At 57.1% G+C, this 17,590-nt stretch overlaps 6 protein-coding genes across 6 annotated transcripts; 4 read left to right on the top strand and 2 right to left on the bottom strand.

Annotated features, from left to right (window-relative positions):
• Positions 1-295: 295 nt before the first annotated feature.
• TRAVEDRAFT_136599 (uncharacterized protein) lies at positions 296-1,306 on the top strand (the record flags this gene model as incomplete). Its single annotated transcript, XM_008047087.1, has 3 exons — positions 296-447; positions 502-745; positions 797-1,306. The coding sequence occupies 3 exons, from the start codon at positions 296-298 to the stop codon at positions 1,304-1,306; spliced, it is 906 nt and encodes a 301-aa protein (XP_008045278.1).
• Positions 1,307-5,690: 4,384 nt separating this feature from the next.
• TRAVEDRAFT_54145 (uncharacterized protein) lies at positions 5,691-6,215 on the top strand (the record flags this gene model as incomplete). Its single annotated transcript, XM_008047086.1, has 4 exons — positions 5,691-5,726; positions 5,785-5,850; positions 5,923-6,081; positions 6,138-6,215. The coding sequence occupies 4 exons, from the start codon at positions 5,691-5,693 to the stop codon at positions 6,213-6,215; spliced, it is 339 nt and encodes a 112-aa protein (XP_008045277.1).
• Positions 6,216-6,705: 490 nt separating this feature from the next.
• On the top strand, positions 6,706-7,596 carry TRAVEDRAFT_40853 (uncharacterized protein; the record flags this gene model as incomplete). The annotated part of the gene is made up of 3 exons (XM_008047049.1): positions 6,706-6,770; positions 7,017-7,227; positions 7,345-7,596. 3 exons carry the CDS (start codon positions 6,706-6,708, stop codon positions 7,594-7,596), a joined length of 528 nt encoding a protein of 175 aa, XP_008045240.1.
• Positions 7,597-7,729: 133 nt separating this feature from the next.
• On the bottom strand, positions 7,730-12,370 carry TRAVEDRAFT_136690 (uncharacterized protein; the record flags this gene model as incomplete). Its single annotated transcript, XM_008047085.1, has 21 exons — positions 7,730-8,060; positions 8,114-8,181; positions 8,237-8,377; positions 8,429-8,592; positions 8,649-8,730; positions 8,782-8,957; positions 9,011-9,205; positions 9,258-9,352; positions 9,404-9,666; positions 9,724-9,943; positions 9,995-10,086; positions 10,139-10,248; positions 10,302-10,392; positions 10,451-10,517; positions 10,570-10,726; positions 10,780-10,882; positions 10,937-11,099; positions 11,158-11,564; positions 11,624-11,878; positions 11,937-12,034; positions 12,088-12,370. The coding sequence occupies 21 exons, from the start codon at positions 12,368-12,370 to the stop codon at positions 7,730-7,732; spliced, it is 3,561 nt and encodes a 1,186-aa protein (XP_008045276.1).
• Positions 12,371-12,589: 219 nt separating this feature from the next.
• On the top strand, positions 12,590-13,974 carry TRAVEDRAFT_54142 (uncharacterized protein; the record flags this gene model as incomplete). Its single annotated transcript, XM_008047084.1, has 3 exons — positions 12,590-13,277; positions 13,332-13,768; positions 13,819-13,974. The coding sequence occupies 3 exons, from the start codon at positions 12,590-12,592 to the stop codon at positions 13,972-13,974; spliced, it is 1,281 nt and encodes a 426-aa protein (XP_008045275.1).
• Positions 12,619-16,909, bottom strand: TRAVEDRAFT_67562 (hydroxyacyl-thioester dehydratase HTD2). The gene is made up of 13 exons (XM_008047083.1): positions 16,421-16,909; positions 15,720-16,337; positions 15,510-15,650; positions 15,238-15,457; positions 14,925-15,196; positions 14,845-14,866; positions 14,597-14,786; positions 14,435-14,539; positions 14,258-14,380; positions 14,010-14,201; positions 13,819-13,957; positions 13,332-13,768; positions 12,619-13,277 (listed from the first exon to the last, which is right to left on the bottom strand). Exons 1-7 carry the CDS (start codon positions 16,455-16,457, stop codon positions 14,714-14,716), a joined length of 1,383 nt encoding a protein of 460 aa, XP_008045274.1. The 5' UTR covers positions 16,458-16,909; the 3' UTR covers positions 12,619-13,277; positions 13,332-13,768; positions 13,819-13,957; positions 14,010-14,201; positions 14,258-14,380; positions 14,435-14,539; positions 14,597-14,713.
• Positions 16,910-17,590: the final 681 nt, after the last annotated feature.

Here is a 17,590-nt window from a genome sequence, read left to right as displayed (position 1 = left end):
GATAAGTCGCGCGATCGTGATGGATAGTTCGCAGCTGTATGCTCCCCTTCCTCGATTCTTACTCCGTGTGCCCTCAGCCCAGCTTTCCCTGGTTCGTCCGACGAGGGAGAGAGAGACAGGGAGGAGGAGCGGGCTCGACCATCGCGCTCGTCCAGATTCCATCCACCGGCGCCTATGCTGTCGTCCCCACGTGCAAATGATCTCATAGGCCCGCGCGGGCGTCTAGTGTGCTACGTCTGAACCCGTTCCGGGCCAAAGCCTGCTCAGGTTTCTTCCTCCCCTTCTCCAACCCGCCATGCTCCGTTCTGCCCTCGTCGCCCAGCTCAGGCCCGCCGTCTCTCCTCGCAGTACACGCTCCTTTGTCTCCACCGTGCTTCTCACCAAAGCATGGGAGAACGAGACCGTCAACGAGCTTAGGAAGGAAGCCCGCAAACGCGGTCTCCCCGCGTCAGTCCATCCTTTCTCCGCATGTGTTCCCCGCACTCATCTTCGTGGATTTAGTGGCGGGAACAAGGCTACCTTGATCACGCGCCTTCAGCAGCATGATAACAACCAGACCCTCTCGTCCGAGCCTTTCTCCGTCGCGCCTAAAGTCCGCCGCGCCTCCACCGTTGTCCCCGCCCCACCAACAGAGGTGCCCGGTGTACCTGCTTCGGCCGACCCGGTCCCGGTGCACCCCAAGTTCGACTTGAGCGTCCAGCTGCCCATCCTGTCTGAGCCCATTCCCGAGGCCCCCACTCCCATCGTACGTCTAGCCAGCTGCGCAAAATGTGTTTGTGTTAACCGGGACTTCTAGCCGTTTCTGCCCGATTTCTGGGACTCTTCGAAGGTGAAGAGGGCGTCTGCTCCGCAAGAGCCCGAGCCGTCGACTAGACCCAAGGTCATCACCGTCGCAGGAGCCAGCACGCACCACGGCGGTGGACCCTCGCACAACCTCTACGTCCCCAGCTCTTCCTCCGAGTCCGAGGCGTCCTCCGCGGCCCCGTCGAAGGCACCTACCTCCATACTCGGGCAGCTCGCCGCTTCCATGGCAGAGGACTTGAGCCTCCCTACTTCTTTCAAGCTCCCTAAGGCTCCGCATGTGGAGTATGATCTCGCCCAGAAGACGGAGACGTCCGGCGGGCAGCACAAGAGCTACTCGCGGACGTTGGATAGTGACGAGAAGACCGGCGCGTGGGTGCTCTTCGGCCTCTTCGCGGGCTCATGGATTGCTGCGGGCGTCTTTGCGCCCGTGTCGGAGTGGGCGCAGAAGGTGGAGAAGAAGGCGGAGGACGAGAAGGATAAGGCTACGGGCAAAAAGCACTAGCCTCGCGGCTGGCGCGTGGCTCGTAGACTGGACGCATAGATAGTTCATACCACATCACTATGTATAATGTGACCCAGTCCAGCTGTCCGTAATGCGACTTGTCGATGGCCTCCCTGTAGAGCTTGCTTGTCTTCGAGGCGTGGACCACCCTCCCTCCTGCGTCCCTTGCGTCAGGCACATAGAACTTAACGAGGTGTGACTCAGAGCGGCAGTACTATACATCGAAGGACGCGAAATTATACATACATCTCGCCCCATCCCTCGTCGTTTGTCAGCAGAATTTTGGAGTTATATACTTGCTTTTCCATGGCGGCTGCGGCGGGCAGACGGCACTGCAGAATGTCAGTGAGCGTAGTGGTCGGTATTGGACAGTCGCGCTGAGGCCTGAGGTAGACGTAGGTTGTGTCGCTTTGTTCGCCATGGCGGCGAAGTTCTGTGTTGGACAGGATTCTCGCACACAGCCTTTGCGCCAGGCGACCTCCCAAAATCCGCGTCTAGAGGCACCAAATATATTTGGCCGTGTATGATACAGTACTTTGTCCTACCTGTATACAGAACATCAATTTGCTGTATACATACCGCGCTCGGATAGCAAAGTTCCGACAATCTTGAGGACGTCCTCCCCGACGTCGATTCGAAGATCTGGATCCCGGAGGTAGAGCGTGATAGACGTGCACGTTTTTTATCCTGTGGCGCATCTACGCTTCCGATTCGCTTGACAGCTCGTGCCATTCTACACCGGGTGGCCGTGCTGGTTTTGGGTATTGAGTATCTTGCTGGCGACTAGGACCACTAGGCACCTACTACTCTTCGCCCGCGTCCGCGACGTGCCGGTGAAGCCCTTTGGTGAGTGCTCGTCCTGCTTGTAATATGCTGTTTTATGGCCCATACGGTGATGTACCCGCATCCTCTTGATAACCCTTGTGCACATGTCCTCGTCGGGGGGCCCCCTTCCGCCCGGATTTTGTGCGGCGAAGAGGGGCCGCTGGTGACCGGTGAGGTTTGTATGCGCACAGCGGTGGCAAGCGACGTTCTACGGACCCGAACAGCGTGTTTAGAGGTTCCTCCGAGCCCCTGCGTCGATCGTGTCGGAAGGACCGGCGAGCGGCGCACCCGAGAGGCGGGGGAAGCCGGTGCACGTTGTTCGTTCTTTAACACGTTCGCTCGCTTCCACAGTGCACGGTCCATATATATGTGCACATATCGTAGATGCGTAACACATTTCTTCTTCGGTCTTCTCGCTCTCTTGAGTTGTCCACAGAAATACGGACTTGGCGGCGATTGTGGTGTATTTGCGACGCGATTCTCTTGTCTTCGGTGCAGCGGGGAAGATCCCGACGGGAAACTCGCAGATGCACTTCAGGAATCGGCGTATGAAACGCACGAAAGGTACGGTGTTCGCGATGACGTGCCTCCGCGTATTTGACAACCTCTTTGGGAGCCTGCGCGCCCGCCGCGGCGAGGCATGTCCGCATATACGAAGTGATGGTATGGTACTTTCGTTGGTTGCAGAGCATGAGTGACCGCATCGAAAATCCTCGTGAAAGGGGGAAGAGGGCGAGCCGACTCAATCCCAGCGAGATCGTGGTCGCGGCGAGCCGGGGACGTTGAACGCGAACAGACAGATTGTTACGTTCTCCCAAACTTCCTGTCGCTATCCTCCGCATATCCGAGAATTATCCCAATGGCTTGGCTACATCGCAAATATTTTCAGTGTTCGTGAAGGCGGTTGCACTCATCTGAATAATAGCCCTCCTCATAGATCTGACTTGGGCCTCCGATCGGCGGAGTCCTCCAGCTGTAGCGACTTTCTCGAAGGCTCGTGCGAGGCCGGTGTAGCAGGGTGAGAGCAAGAGGTGTAGCTTGATGGCAGTGGAAGTCAATTGAGCTCGGGGAGCTTGCCGGAAGCGGCTCCGTGATTCCGGGAGGTGATGGCGGATGACTGGACGGCGGGTAGCCTGGGCAAGTAGGTGGTTAACATCCCCCGGGGGCGGGGAGAACGTGCGACAGCGACAGTGGTGATTGTGGCCGACAGGAAAAAGCATAGGTTGGCGCGAGACGTGGGGTCCAGATCGAGGGAGTTTGACGTGAGAAGGCGGACCGCGAGGGCGACCAAATTCGAGTGGCTGACGCGAGATTGAGAGAGACCTGGCTGGCAACGTGAAGGGGGCGAACGATGGCTGGCGAGATCAGCCGAAATTGTGTGGCTGACGAAGGAGACGGAGGATTGGGCGGCGGGCCAAACGGGAGCTTGGGACAGATGTTCGGAATTTAAGAGCATGGAGTTCGGAGTCGGGTGGCTGACGTTGTCGAGGGTGGCTAAAGCGATAGACAGGAGAGGTAGTTTTTTGTGCGGCCTCGGGGAGAGAATGAAGTGTCTCGGGGAGAATATGGCAGTAGGGCGCACACCATGGACGTTCGGAGGAGGGTGGCTGACGGCGTGGAGGGTGGCTAAGGCAGTTGCCGGACTAGGCAGGGGCCGAAGAGGCGGAGGGCGAAGCGATTCGGATTTGGTTCGATCGCCGTGGCGAGGCTCGCTCCTCCACCAGTCCCTCTCCAGCCTCCTCACCCCTCCTCTCTTTCGTCAGCCTCCTCGTCGCCGGTGCTGTCGCACTCGTCGCGCAATATGCGCGCGCGCGCTCCCATCGCCGATCTCCTCGACAATTCCGCCTGTCGGCGTCTTTCAGTATCACTGGCTTGTCCAGATAATGGAATAAATCCTCGGGCGGAATTTACGGGCACACATGTCGTCTTGAGGCTTGCTCGCACTATTGCTTCTCTTCTGTCTTCCGGCGCAATCCGCTGCACACTAGGCTTCATCCAGGCTCGCGTCTGGTTGCACGACTTCGCGATTTCGAGCTCAACATCACTGGCCAACCGGATACGGCCAACCCGTCATGTTGCACTCTCTTATGACGCGTTTGCTAGCAGTAACTGGCGGGTTTCAAGCCTACACCACTCCTCACCGAAACAGCGAGTGCGTGCGCGATATTGCCCGCACGTCCTGAGGAAGGTAGCGGAGATCGCTCTGCGGAGCAGAGTACATGCTTGCTACACGGTGCGTCTTCGTTCGCTCGCCCCGCAGGTTGCAGGTACGTCTCTCCACTGCCTCTTGGATGGCATGTTTTGGTCTTCTGTGCTCCAGCACGTTGTTCACTCTGGCAGAGCAGTACTTGTACTGCTCGCCCTATTGTCTTGAGGCTTGAAGTAGCGTCTTGCCGCATAATTGATAGATGTTGATCTTGAACACACACATGTCTTGATGCAGTCCGTGGGTTGAGGCAGACATCGGGCAAGTATCAGCACTCAAGCGTTTCTTGCGTGGAGGATGTTGGCGGTCAAAATGCTCACCGAGGCTTATCACCACCATCCTCTACAATAAGGCGCCGGTGACCCCGTCACAGAAGTTGTGACATGTTCCTCGCTCCCTAGGATGGGAGATTACACAAGGGCGGCTGGCATTCCTTCGTTATCGAAGAGGTTATGGAAAGCATCGGCGACGCCGATTCCTGTAAACATGCCGCTAATGTGTTTTGCGGAGGATTGAAGGAGCGAAATACCTAGGTACAGCAGGAGTCTGGAGGAGCATCGTGCCGCAACTGTAAATGGCTGTCCCGTGTAAACTCCAAGCACAGATGCTACAGTCTCGTAACACGTGCAGACGAGACATAGTTGCGTCTTTAGAACCTGTGTACCCCATCGTGAAAGGCAAGGAGGAAGGGTATTCTCGCGTGGTGTGAAGTCGTTGACAGTGCCACACCTGCGCTGTATGTGGCGTCGCCGTCTACATGTACACCTGCACGTCCATATCCTATCTCCAGAGAACTCACTCGCGCACGCTCTCTTCTGCGCACTCTCTCTTTTGTGGTGCGGCTAACATTCGCAACGAGTATGCGTGCAGAGTCGAGGCCCGAGGGATGACCGTGTGAGCGGCGGGATGCGTCGAGTCGGGAAGAGCGGGAGTCAAAGCAGCATCAAGCGAAGCTAACGGAGGTTCTCCATCTGCAGGGTCGCGAATTGAGTCGCATTGCTCCGCGACGTCGCCTCGTTTAAGGGCGCGCCTTGCCCTCGCGCATTTTTACTCTCCCTCCCTCACGACCATCCCTTCCACGACTTCTCCCCCATTTGTTTCCCTTCCACCACCTCCCCCTCCTGTTCTCGTCTCTGTTATTCTCCCAGTCTACTCGTTCTCTCCGCTCTCTGCCGTAGCTTTCGCCCTCGTCCCCGCTATCTCCTCTACACACCAATATAATTCATGCAGCGCGTCGATCCTCCCTATCCCTCCATCTCCGCCGTGTTTTCCACCCCGCAACCTCGCAACGCGCGTTCCTGCCGGCTGCCGGCGTATCGCTCAGGCCACGGTGGACGCTACCACCCATATCCCATGTACGGACGTGCATCATGCCAGGAGCGGCTCATGGTACGTGTCTTTGTTCATGATCAACGCGTCGTGGTGTAGACGAACAGACGCGTCACAGAGCACTTCCGACCATCGCTACGAGCAAGCACTCTTGTGGGAGGCCGAAGAGCCCCTCGTCGTATCAGTAAGTCGTCCCTGCTTTTCGAACCGTTGACCGCGACCTCTTCGATGCTGACGCGTTCCTCGCCGCTGGCAGCCGCAGCGACGCGTCACAACATGTACGGAGGTGCCAGACAGCGACGTCTGCCCGTTTGAAGACGAGCCGCTCCTCGCAGAGGACCCCCAGGACGTGCCTGAGCTCGCAAACGCTACGCCCCCAGCTGCTGCATCTCCTGTGCTTGTCGACGTGTTAGCGGTGAGTACGCTGCGTTTATGTGTCCGCGGAACGAGAACTTATGTGTGGCGGCGCAGGCTTTCCTCGCTGCTCTTCGACAGCGATATTTCGAGCGGCTCCGCGCTCTCAAGGAATTCCTCCTGCTTGAGCGGTGAGGGCCGTCCAGGCGACTGTCCGTTTTGAGACATGAGAAAGAGCTACCCTAGCTCAACAAACTGTCGCAGCTTCGCATCCATCGCAACTTGGTTTCCTCGCGTCTCTTGGCATATCCTTTTCTGTCTGTGTTGTTTTCGAAAATCACTAATACGCCCCCCGTTCCGTCGTCTGTGCTGTTGGTTTACAGTCGCTCCTGCATACCTACTCATCTACCTACCACTTCGTTCAATTACTCGATTTACATTCTTTGCTATGACTTGTCTTCGTCCGCATGTTATTGCTCCAGTGTAATCTCCCGTGTATCATAGTCTCCTCAGCACCCGTCTATGCCTCCCTCAACCTTCCATCACTAGTAGATACCTTCTCTGTACATCGTTACTATATCATAGACCACAGAAATCGCGTCGCGACTAGAAATGATCAGTATCAGGAGCGTGAAGACAAAATCATGATATGCTTCGTGGTTCAGCGATGTAAACCGCCCCCCGAATGCCGACAGCGTCGGGGCGGCGCGGACCTTCCGCGTCGCGCGTTCGAATATCGTCCCGAGGGATGTCAGTCAGGACTCCTGCCTCGCATCCTTCGGACGAGTGTTAATTTTTTGCTAGCTCTTCGCTGAAGTTCGTGTTCCACCCTACCAAAGCAGACTCTCGATCATCAATTCGATCCTTACGCCTTCATTGGGCACACCTATCCACATGTGATAGGCGCCTTGCAGCTCTTCCGGGTGCCACCATGATCAAGCTCCCCCTCCCACTCCCTCGTACGGCCCTCCCACACAAACGTCCATCATGTGCTAGGCACTTTCATGCTTCGGCGTCGCGGAGGCACCGCGTAGGCCCCATCGACCCTGTCTCGCACCTCCGCCCCGTCATCTACGACGATGCGCCCCCACCCGCCCGCGAGCGGCACCCATACTCGCTGGGGGAGTTCTCAGGCGACACACGCGAGTATCAGTGGAAGATGCAGCGGCAAGAACTTGATGCCTTCAACCACGCGTTCTGGCTCGACGTGAGTCTATGACCTCCACGCTCTCCTCCCCTTCCTGCAACATCTCTGCACCCGCCAGCCCCCCTTGTCCTTCGCAAATGCACGCCTTCAATACTAACTGCCACGCCGTGATACCAGAGCAATACACGGTTCTACGCCGCCAAGGACGCAGTGCTGCAGAGTCTCCCGGAAAGCGGGTCGGCCGAGCAGCGGGAACACGCGCTCTCCGCCTTCTACGCCCGCTGGGTCGCGCAGGAGCGCACCCGCCTTGACGCGTACAACTCCGAATGGCGGAAACGGAATTGGTCGACGATCCTCCTTGGGGCGCGCGTGCGCTACCAGGAGCTCATCTCGCGGGTCATGCATCCGTTCCGGGGACGACAGGATTGACGATGCTACAGCACTGTATGTACACATATAATATCGGTCTTTTGAGCAGTTCGGAAACGCACGCAAGAAAGCTACAGAACACAGCTCGACATGTACACTTTTGACACGATACGCGACCAGACCAGGAAATGCACTACGAGCTGCCGGGAACACCCTCGTCCGCATTCACGAGCTGCTCCATGCTCAGGAATATCCCGTCCAGGTCGAGATCCCGCAAAGTGCGGCTGTCGCGCTGGTAGTCGCGCGCAATCGCGGTCGCCTCCTCGGGCGACATGCTCGGCCAGCGCAGCGCGAGCTCGTCCTCCGCGGGCACGTCGAGCGCATCGGCAGGAGTGAGCTTGTAGCCCTCTGGGCGCCCACGCTTGTGCACGACCGCCTGGAGCGCGGCGTAGAGCGCGGTGCTGCGCAGGCGCTGGTTGAGCTCCTGGTCGGACACGCCCGTCGTTTGGCGGATCAGGTTCCAGCTGGGGGAGGCCTCAGATCGGGTTGCCGGAGGAGACCAGGGATGAGCACTCACTCGTCGTGGATGTAGATCCTGCGCCAGACGTTCTTGAAGACGCTTAGTCTTCTTGTGCTCGGGATGTTCTGTTTAGGCTATGTCAGCCGTGTAAATTGAAGAGGATCAGTAGCTTGGACGTACCTCGGCGCGGGCAAGGAGGTGCAACGCGGTGGTGTAATCTTCGACACGCTCATAGTTGTCCTTCAGGCTTAGGATCTCCGCCATGTCCTCGACTGAGAGAGCCTTGCCTTGTAGCAACTGCCGTACCAGGAACTTGAAGACCTGAGCGAGGCGTCAGTGGAAGTCCGCCCGCCAAAGGCATGTGCGATTTACATTGTAGAGGGCTTTACGATTGCTGAGGTTACTAGCTTTCTTTTGCGTGATCGTTTCAACCTGCATCTCGAGCGACTGTCTCGAGCGGACCGAAGCAAGTGCAGACTTGAGGTCGTCGATCAGCGTCTCGTGTACGCTCACGAAGTCGAGGCCGTCATGGAAGGCTGGGGTCATGACTGTCAGGCTGCAAGAAAGAATCGGTTGTGTCGTGTTGACGTACCGTCCAAAACATCTTGGTTGATTGCTTTGGTACCCTCATGTAGCTGCGCGAGGTGCGACAGCTTGCCCATGCTGAGCATAAGCTGCAAGTTAATGATGAGCAATGAAATCCCTATGTGACGCCGGATACCTACATGCTTCGACACCAACTCAGGGGCATGCTCGGCTTCGGTGAGCAGAGCTTGGGAGGCCAATGCGTAACGGCCTCGCCCGAGGTCGTGTATCCATGAGATACCAGGGTGTGAGTGTTCCGCAAAGAACGCGTCGAGGTACTCGTTGTGCCCCTCAGCAAACATCGTGCGCAGCTCGCCTGTAAATTCCATCAGTCAGCGCGTGGTATCCCAGAGTCCTCAACATACGTACCATGTTCAATGTACCACTGGTAAAGCTCAGTCGTGAACGCCTCCTTGAACTTCTCGATGTATGTCTCGATGCGCGCCGCATTCGGGTTCTCCTCTGGAGGATACACCTTGCCCTTGTGGCAGAGCGACGCCAAGCTCCGGAAGTCGTGGTAATCTTCTGCGAGCTTGAATGCCTCGTTCGCGAATCCGTTACGCCCTGTTTGAACGTTAGTGAGGCATACACAACGGGTACTGATAAGCGAACGTACTGAGCACTTCCAGGGCTTCCGGTCGAAGTTGGCGGAACCTATCTTCCAACTGAGAAAGGTCTCTCTTCAGTTCGGAGTCCTCCGCTGCGCTAGGACTAATGACGCGTCAGTGGCTTCCGCAAGATGCTCTAAACGAATAGATTCACCTTCCCAACCAATCCAGCCGCTCCTGAATGCACCGGAACAAACACGCTGCGAGCTCAGGAAGCTGTTGCCTAGGCACCTTCTTGCTTTCCGCCGCCTCCGAGTCGCCAGAAGGCGTCTCGACCAGTAGAGTGGTCCGTTGGAATAGCTCGTTGACAATGTCGACGATTTCTATCTGGCTGGTCCAAGGGTTGATCATGGGGAGGACGATGCCGTATACACCCAGGTTGTACTCGCGGTAGCTGTGAGCGGATTGCAGGATCGTCTAACGCGAGGTTCGCTTTCAGTACATCGCACGACGTAAATCCCGGGGCTGACCTACCAATGCAATCTGGTTCGCTTGTGGGATGGTCTCCGCAGTCTTGCCGCCCATCTCGGACGACGAGCGTCGGACGAGCTCTGCGACTTGCGGTAGGAGTCCTCCCAGGTCTCGTACGCGCAGCCGCAGGAATGCCCGAAGACAGTCTTCGTGGTGTCCCTCCCCAAGTGCATTCATGTACCGGTAGACTGCTTCGTGGAGAACATTATCCGTGTGTCCGGCCCTGTACACAAGAATGAGTATCTCATCGGCGTGCAAACAAACAAGCGCATACCGGAGGGAGTCGTTGTGTCGCAACCACAACTGGTGAGCTGCATAGAGTTTCTCAGCATCGGCCGCTAAGGTCTGACGACTTCGTTGGGACATCTACACGTGTGACTTTAGCCCGCTATTTGCGACGCGTAGGATCTAGGCATACCTTCCCCAACGCAGAGTTGTCGTTGATGAATTTGATGAGGAAGCTTAGCCTGTCCTTCCGGCCACTCATCTGTGCGTGCAAGTCGTGATGGGCTCGAACAACTTCAGTGTCTGAAGAAGCTGTCAGCGTATGATACCACTTCGTGGTCGGACGATTGACTAACCGGACTCCAAAATGGCCTCACTGAGCTGCTGGGCACCGGACATCAGCGCTTCCTCGTCGATCTCAGGAGGGAAGCTGAAGTGTAGTGGGTTCTGTACGCAATTCGTATGAGCCACCGGTGCACTTTACCACCATCTTGCAAAACCTTACCTCAGACAGGGAACCATACAGGATCGCTTTGGTCATAGTAGACTTGATGAGGTTGGCTCGGCCAGTCCTTCTCGAACGTCAGCCCTATTAGAGAAGAAAGCGAGAAATGCGAGACTTACTCCGGGGAGAACGTGGCCACCTCGTCGAGGTCGATAGTAGTCTTCATCATGGTAGCGGCCGTGAGGACCAAAAACTCGCTGTCTCCCTTCATGACTCCGAGGCCCAAAGTACGGTCCATGGCAGACTTCAGCTCCAGGCGGTCCATGTACTCATTCTCTGTGCAATCGGAGCATAAGTTAACGTCCTACTAAAGCCCAACTTTGTCAAACCTTGTGCACAGATGGTCACAGCATCACCAAATTGGATTGCGATGAGTTTCTCGGGAACGATGATTTGCAGCCTAGGATGCATTGGCGCGCCAGAGCTCGAGGTCTACCATAGTGCAAATGTTAGTTCAAGTACACAGAAGGCCGCGCATATACGCACACTCTGATACGGCACTGCTCGGACATTTGTAACGGTATAAGCACCGGGAAGATGCCTCAAGTAGACGATAGCGTAGACACGTCTTGGGTGCGTTGTGAGTTCCGTAGCGACGCCCTCTTCGTCCTGGCCGGCCCATGAGACGAGCATAACCATGTCGTCAGGCCTATCTCGACAATAATTGTTAATCCCGCTTGTGCGACAAAATATACCTTCGAACGCACCCTTGTAGCTTCAGGTCCAATAGTTCAAGGTCCAATTCCACGTCGCTCTCTGGCGCATTGGGAAAGTGTTCCCGGAGAGCTGCCCGGGTTTGCGAACTGACGTCTTCCTCTGTCAATAGCTTCTCCCAGCCTTCGATGGACATGTTCCACTGTTGTATTCTCAGGTCGATGAGTACCCACACGAGCCTGCCAGTAGCGTCACGAGCCAGGTCCTCCGCCGCAACTGCACTGATGAAACCTGGTTGTGGCTGCTGCTCTGGGTCAGACCAAAAGTTTGGAATCAGCCGCTGTAGGTTTGATTGTGGACGACCAAATGGATGGAGTGACAGGTGGTATTTGCCGCCAGAAGAGGTGACCAGTAGACGGAAAAGTCGGCCAGTAGACGTTGAGGCAATGAACGTCTGCGCCTGAAGTATCGTGTGAGTACTTTCCAGAAATGCACGTATGCGTAGGGTTCACGTCTTACATCTGCTCTGACGAGGTTCGTAACATTCTCCCCTTCCACCAGGGACAATACTGAAAACGAGAAGTTGTCGCCTCCGGCGAGTCCCATGCCTATACTGTCCCAGAAGCGCACTTGGCCTATATTGGAACAGACAATGAGGCCGGGCTCTCTTTGGGAGCCAAACGGAACGAGTGCATGGAAAGGCGTGGCCATGGGCGGCGGGTAGGGCTCCCTAGGGCAGCCGAATATATAGCAAGTAGGAGTTCCGGTCAACGCCTGCAGAGAAGGTACAACTTAAGCGACTGCGATATCTCTCAACACGATCGGTGCTTACCTGGCTATACTTCCACACGAAACAAGTCCGCAATGACGCGACCACCGCGAAGCCGGTCAGGGTGTCAACATCACCCGTGTATGCATCCCTATAAAAATCTTCGAAATGGCTGCATGAGTGATAGAGATCATGAGCAGATTTACCAACGTACCAGCACTCCGTAATGCCTGCTTAACTTCCACGGGCAGTTGCGCATAAAACGTAACGGTCATTTCTTTTGACTTGGAGAAGACGGTGTCTGTTCTCAGCCCGCGCTCGACCACCTCCGAAGATTCGTCGTCAACATCCATCCCAGAGCCAGACATGACAGATTCATCATCGTTGACAGCAGCGAGACCAGTTCGCCGCGCAGGTGTGGAGAAGCGCGACTGTGGCTGATTACTCCCGGCGCGGGTGCGCCTTGTTGCACCCTGTCTAGGGGGCGAGGGAGACATGCCGATGGAAGAATAGCGCGCTGCACGGCGCGGGTGCGGTGAGAAGGTCGCCATGGTCGAGTAGAGCAAGCGCGCCACCCAGTGAGAGGACGGTCAAGAGAGGAGGAGGGTGGAGAAGGTGAAGAGAACGAGCCGCGAGGCGCGTCTGACCCGCAACGCGTCTTGCTTGAACCGCGCTCGGAGACTGCCGAACCTCCCCTCCTCCCTCCCCTCATCATCATGCTCGGCGTCGAAGGCTACGGCAGCGACAGCGACAATGCGAGCGACAGTGAGACTACCCCACAAGTCTTTACCACTACATCTAGTGCATCTATAACCTCCAGGCTGCCCGCACCCACCAAGAAGTCGACGTTTGCGCTCCCACCACCTTCTAGCTCGGCCTCCTCTTCCAAAGCATCTTCGGGGCTTGCTCTACCTCCACCTAAGACCAGGAAAGCTCCGAAGAAGATTGCGATTGGACTCCCTAGTTTATCCAAAGATGATGACCGCACCTCTGACACCGATGACCGTCCTCCTACGAAGAAGGCCCGGCTAGAGTCTGGTGCTGGTGCCTCTGGTCTGCTCTCTATGCTTCCTGCTCCTAAAAACAAAGTACCTATTGCACCCGCTGCGGAGCGAGTACTTGGTGGAGGACGCGGGCCTGGCTTAGTCTTCAAGGCTACTCCAAGCGCATCGGTTAGGACAGCAACTGTGGAGGACGCAGAAGATTCCGATGGAGAGACGCAGCAACGCGATGTTCTCGACTCGTCCCATACATCCATCCTGGAGGAGAAAGTGGAGAAGAAGGCGTCAATACCCTTCATGCCCACCTCGGTTGCGCGAGGGAAGGCCAATGTCTCCGTAGAGGAGAAACACTCCGTCCCAGTGTCGCGACCGTCCGCTCCTGCGGTCGACTTCTTTTCACTTGGTGAGTCTATATTCCCGCCATGATTATCTGAACCCACCTCTAACATTTCCGCAGGCACAGCGTCCTCATCCTCTGCCCGAACTGCCTCCACATTGCCGTCCATATCCGCCGCACCACCAATATCCTCTAAGCCCGCTATCCACGTACCATCCGCCGCTCCTCAAGTAGAGGACTTTGTCGCGCCAGAGCCCACACCAACAGACCCCTACCCGGGGTACTACCTCCTCCCCTCCGGCCAGTGGGCGGCGTACGAGCCCACATACTACAAGAAGTTCTACGACAAGTGGAAGCGCGAGTACGATGCGCACGTCCGCGCGCTGGAGAAGGGCAAAGTCAAGGGCTTCGAGGACTTGGACGCGGAGGGTCTGCAGGAGGTGAATGCCTTCCAGGAGATGGAGAAGGCGAAGAAGGTGGTCCAAGAGCTGGAAGAGAGGAAGGCTCTGACGAACGGCGCGGATGCCGCACCAGAAGCCCCGAAGATGAATATCAAGGTATGTTGCGCTGCACTTTGTCTCTGATGCTTTGGCTGACTGTTTGCCAGGGTGCTGCGCTGGGCGGGAGGGCGAGGACACGGCACCAACTGTCGACGCTGCTCACGGAGGCGTACCAGAACCGAGAAGCTTTGGAGGAGAGAATTGCGCAGGGGCGGAAGAACCGCAAAGAGGCCGGAAACAAGTATGGTGCGTGTTCTTTGTAGCTTTGTCTATCGTAGAGCTCTCAATCTCTGTCCAGGGTTCTGAAGCGTCTCTACCCCACCATGCAATGTCTTCGCATAGTCATGTTTTCATCCCATATCCAACGATATATTCCAGGCAGCACGCGAACATATTATGACAGGACCTATGTAATACAAGTGTACGATATGCAACAGACAGACGAAAGGTATCCCCGCGGACACGTCTTACTTCTGGCTGGACGAGAACTCTGCAGAAGGTGTGTCAAAATGTGAATCAATCAATGTTAAAGTTGAATATACATACTCGTCACGGACTTCGTCCCCTCCGAGATGGCGTGCTTGGCCAGCTCACCCGGGAGGATGAGCCGTACCGCGGTCTGGATCTCCCGAGACGAGATTGTCGACTTCTTCGAGTACGTCGAGAGCTCTGCAGCCACACGTCAACAACTATCAAAGCCACTTGAAGACATTAGAAACGTACTCGATGCCTCGGTCGCGATGCGCTCGAAGATGTCGTTGACGAAGGAGTTGAGGATTGCCATAGCCTTGTTGGAGATACCCGTGTCAGGGTGGACCTGCTTGAGGACTACACCATGATACCCTTAGCTACCGAACATTGCTCATCATCAAGGATGCCACGCACCCTTGTACACGTAGGAGCTCCAGGTCTCCTTGCGGACCTTCTTGCGCTTCTTCTTCTCGCCGTCAGCGCCGGCCGCTGTCGACTTTGCGGCGGTCTTCTTCGCCTTGGCCTCAGACTTCACAGGGGCCTTCTGCGCGGTGGACGCCTTCTGCGCCGTCGACGCAGGTGCCTTGGAGGCAGAAGATGCGGGCTAGAGAGCGTGTTTTAGTTGTTACACCCAACTGGTGGCTGGCAAGCGCTGCAAGTACCTTGGGGGCCATTTGAGATGATCTACTCAATACAATCAGTATACAAGCAGCGTAAGACAATCGATTACTATTATTCTTACCTGAGATGGGGTTGGAGACGGGTGGGGGTGGTGGTGGACGGAGGGAAGAGTGTGTGAGGCCGATTGCGCTCGCGTCGAGGACTATAAGGGATTCAACAAGGTCACGTGCGAACGCGTCGCTTGTAGCCACAAACGCGTCCACGCGTAGGCGCTCGCTCTCGCGTCCATCACGATCGGGATCTGCCATGGGCGCTTTGGCACTTTGTCTATTCACCGGGGTGTAGACCAAAACGCTGCTGCGCCCATTACTCGCGTGGCTCCCCTGCCATTGTCTCCAAAGCGCATATATACAGGCAGTCATGCCCTGGCTAACGTGATTCTCCCCGTCATGCCCACCACCTTGGTCTCTGTCTCTTCCGCCCATACAACCACCGTCTCCTTGTCCGTTTGCGCACCGCATATCTTGACTGGCCGATTCACCACGATCGGGTTCACCGCACGATATTCAAACGACTTGAACGCGGACCCTGGATACTGGAGGGTCGTCACATCCAGGAGCATCAACGCCGTCAACGGCCCGTGCACAAGTCTTTCTGCCACGCAATCAGTGCGTCACCGACGAAGACATCGCGAATTGAGACGTACCCGGATATCCCTCGGAGTTCTGCGCATACTCCTTATCCAAGTGGATATAATGCCCGTTAAAGGTGAGTGCAGAGAACCGGAACAGGGTCGTCGGGGAAGGGAGGTATTCGAAGGAAAAGTCAGGATCAGGTAAGCCGTCCACTGTGCCGCACCCAAGTCGTCAGTATGGCATGCTCCATGCTGCTGCTCTTCCGTCCAAGACGGCCTTACCCTCCCTCGCGCCCCTCTTATTGCCGGATACTGCAAGGTAGACATGTGCGCGGTCCTCTTCGATGCATACCTCCCCGCTATCCCGCTTGCAGTACTCGACCTTCTGGGACACGAACACCATCGGCGTGCCCTTCTCAAACCCTTTCTTGGTCACTGCGCCGATTGTCGCTCGGGCGGTGGCCTCGTCGCCTACGCTCAACGGCCGCTTCCATTCCATCCGCCCGCCCGCCCACATCCGCCGTGTGAATGGCTCTGGGGGGCAGAAGTCGGTGTCCGTCCCGTCTAATCGCAGGGCCCTCTCAGGGTTCCGCGGATGGAAGAAGGCAAGATGATGCCCGTAGCTCAGGGGTGCGCCGTCCTGGGGCGGCGCGAACGGACGCAGCGACCCGTCGCGCGTGGGAAGGGTGATGTACAGGTCCGCAAGGTGCTCTGGTCGGAGCGTGTCGTGCAGGACGAGCTGCTTGTTGGCGCTGATCCAGCGGTCGAGTGCGGCGACATCGACGGCGGGCGGTGGTGGCGGTGGAGGTGGAGACGAGTAGCGACGTTGGGCAGCAATGGACTGCGGGACGCCACGACGGGCTAGGGACGAATAGACGGTGAGAGCGCGGCGCTGTGTGGCTGGAGATGGCCGACGTCAGTGCATGCTTCGCGGCGAGCGGGAATGCAAGGAGACGGATGGAGCCATAGGAGCATCGACGCACCGTTCGCCGCCCGGAGGATAGGAGGCCGTGGCAGCATCCGGATACGAATACGACAGTGCGTTGGATATATGGATATCGTCCTGGCGAAGGCTAGTGAACACTGGGAACCATGCGAACGTCCTTGTGGGAGGCCGAGGTCGGCCGAGCTTGGCTGCGGCGCACTTAGGAAGCACCCTACACCGCCTGAGTGAACTGGTTGTGGTAGTTGCGAATTCGGTATGTGCGAGCTTTCGGTCGTATGAGTCGTACTGACGCGTGTACGAGTATGGCAGGTAGACGCGATGCCTATGATAGCGTTATGTCGCTGCTGACAGACCTGATGCCGAGATATCCGGACGTAATGAGACCAGGACCAGGAGAAAGCAAGGCGTGTCTGGTGACCGGAAATCCGCACGAATCTCGGTTGAGAATAATAGAGGTCGGGTGAGGTGGCAGGGCACGCAGGTGAGTACGATTGTCCTTCGCGTATTAGGCCGCTACCAGGGCGTTCCGCGACGGGTGTCGTGGAGGCGCGTCAAGTTCAAACAGCTTCATCGGACGGCGTTGAGCCGGATGTCCAAATGCTGCCTTTGTGACGCAGGTGTGCGGATGATCGTTCGGCAGACCGATTATCTCCCCCGCAGATCTGAGGCACCGTGCACGCGATCTCGCGTCGGGGCACGAGGCTACGAAGAAGACGACCGCCCAGGTCGCATCGCGATTTCGGCGTTGATTGCGGCGACCGCCCTCTTTTGTGCCGCTTGCCCAAGGAGGCGGACAATGGATGGGGGTCCGTATGTGCATGGGAACATCACCGTGCGTGAACTTACTTCATTCACGATATGCACGCGAACGGGGCTGGGATCAGGTTTTCGTTTCCAGGCTTTTCTAGGGACACACGCCGCGGCCATGACGCGAGTGCGTCAAGCGCGCGTGACGCGGACGCGTGACTGCGGGCGTGACACGCGCGACAGTGACAACGGATGGGCGGTGTCTGCGCATGCGTGCGCGGGCCGCGCGTCGTGGAATCGAGACGGACGGATTGGAGCGGGAACGGACACGGTGTCGGCGAGTGCGCGGTGAGCTCGGCCTGTGCGAGCGTAATGGACAGTGCGGTAGAGACGGAGGCAGGGCCCGGGAGAGAGGGCAGGGACCGAAAAGGGAGCGCGCGCCCGAGAAAATGGAGGGCGC

The sequence above is a fragment of the Trametes versicolor genome (genome assembly GCF_000271585.1).
Source record: "Trametes versicolor FP-101664 SS1 unplaced genomic scaffold TRAVEscaffold_16, whole genome shotgun sequence".
NCBI classification, from domain to species: domain Eukaryota; kingdom Fungi; phylum Basidiomycota; class Agaricomycetes; order Polyporales; family Polyporaceae; genus Trametes; species Trametes versicolor.
This window is presented reverse-complemented; position numbering and strand designations above follow the sequence as displayed.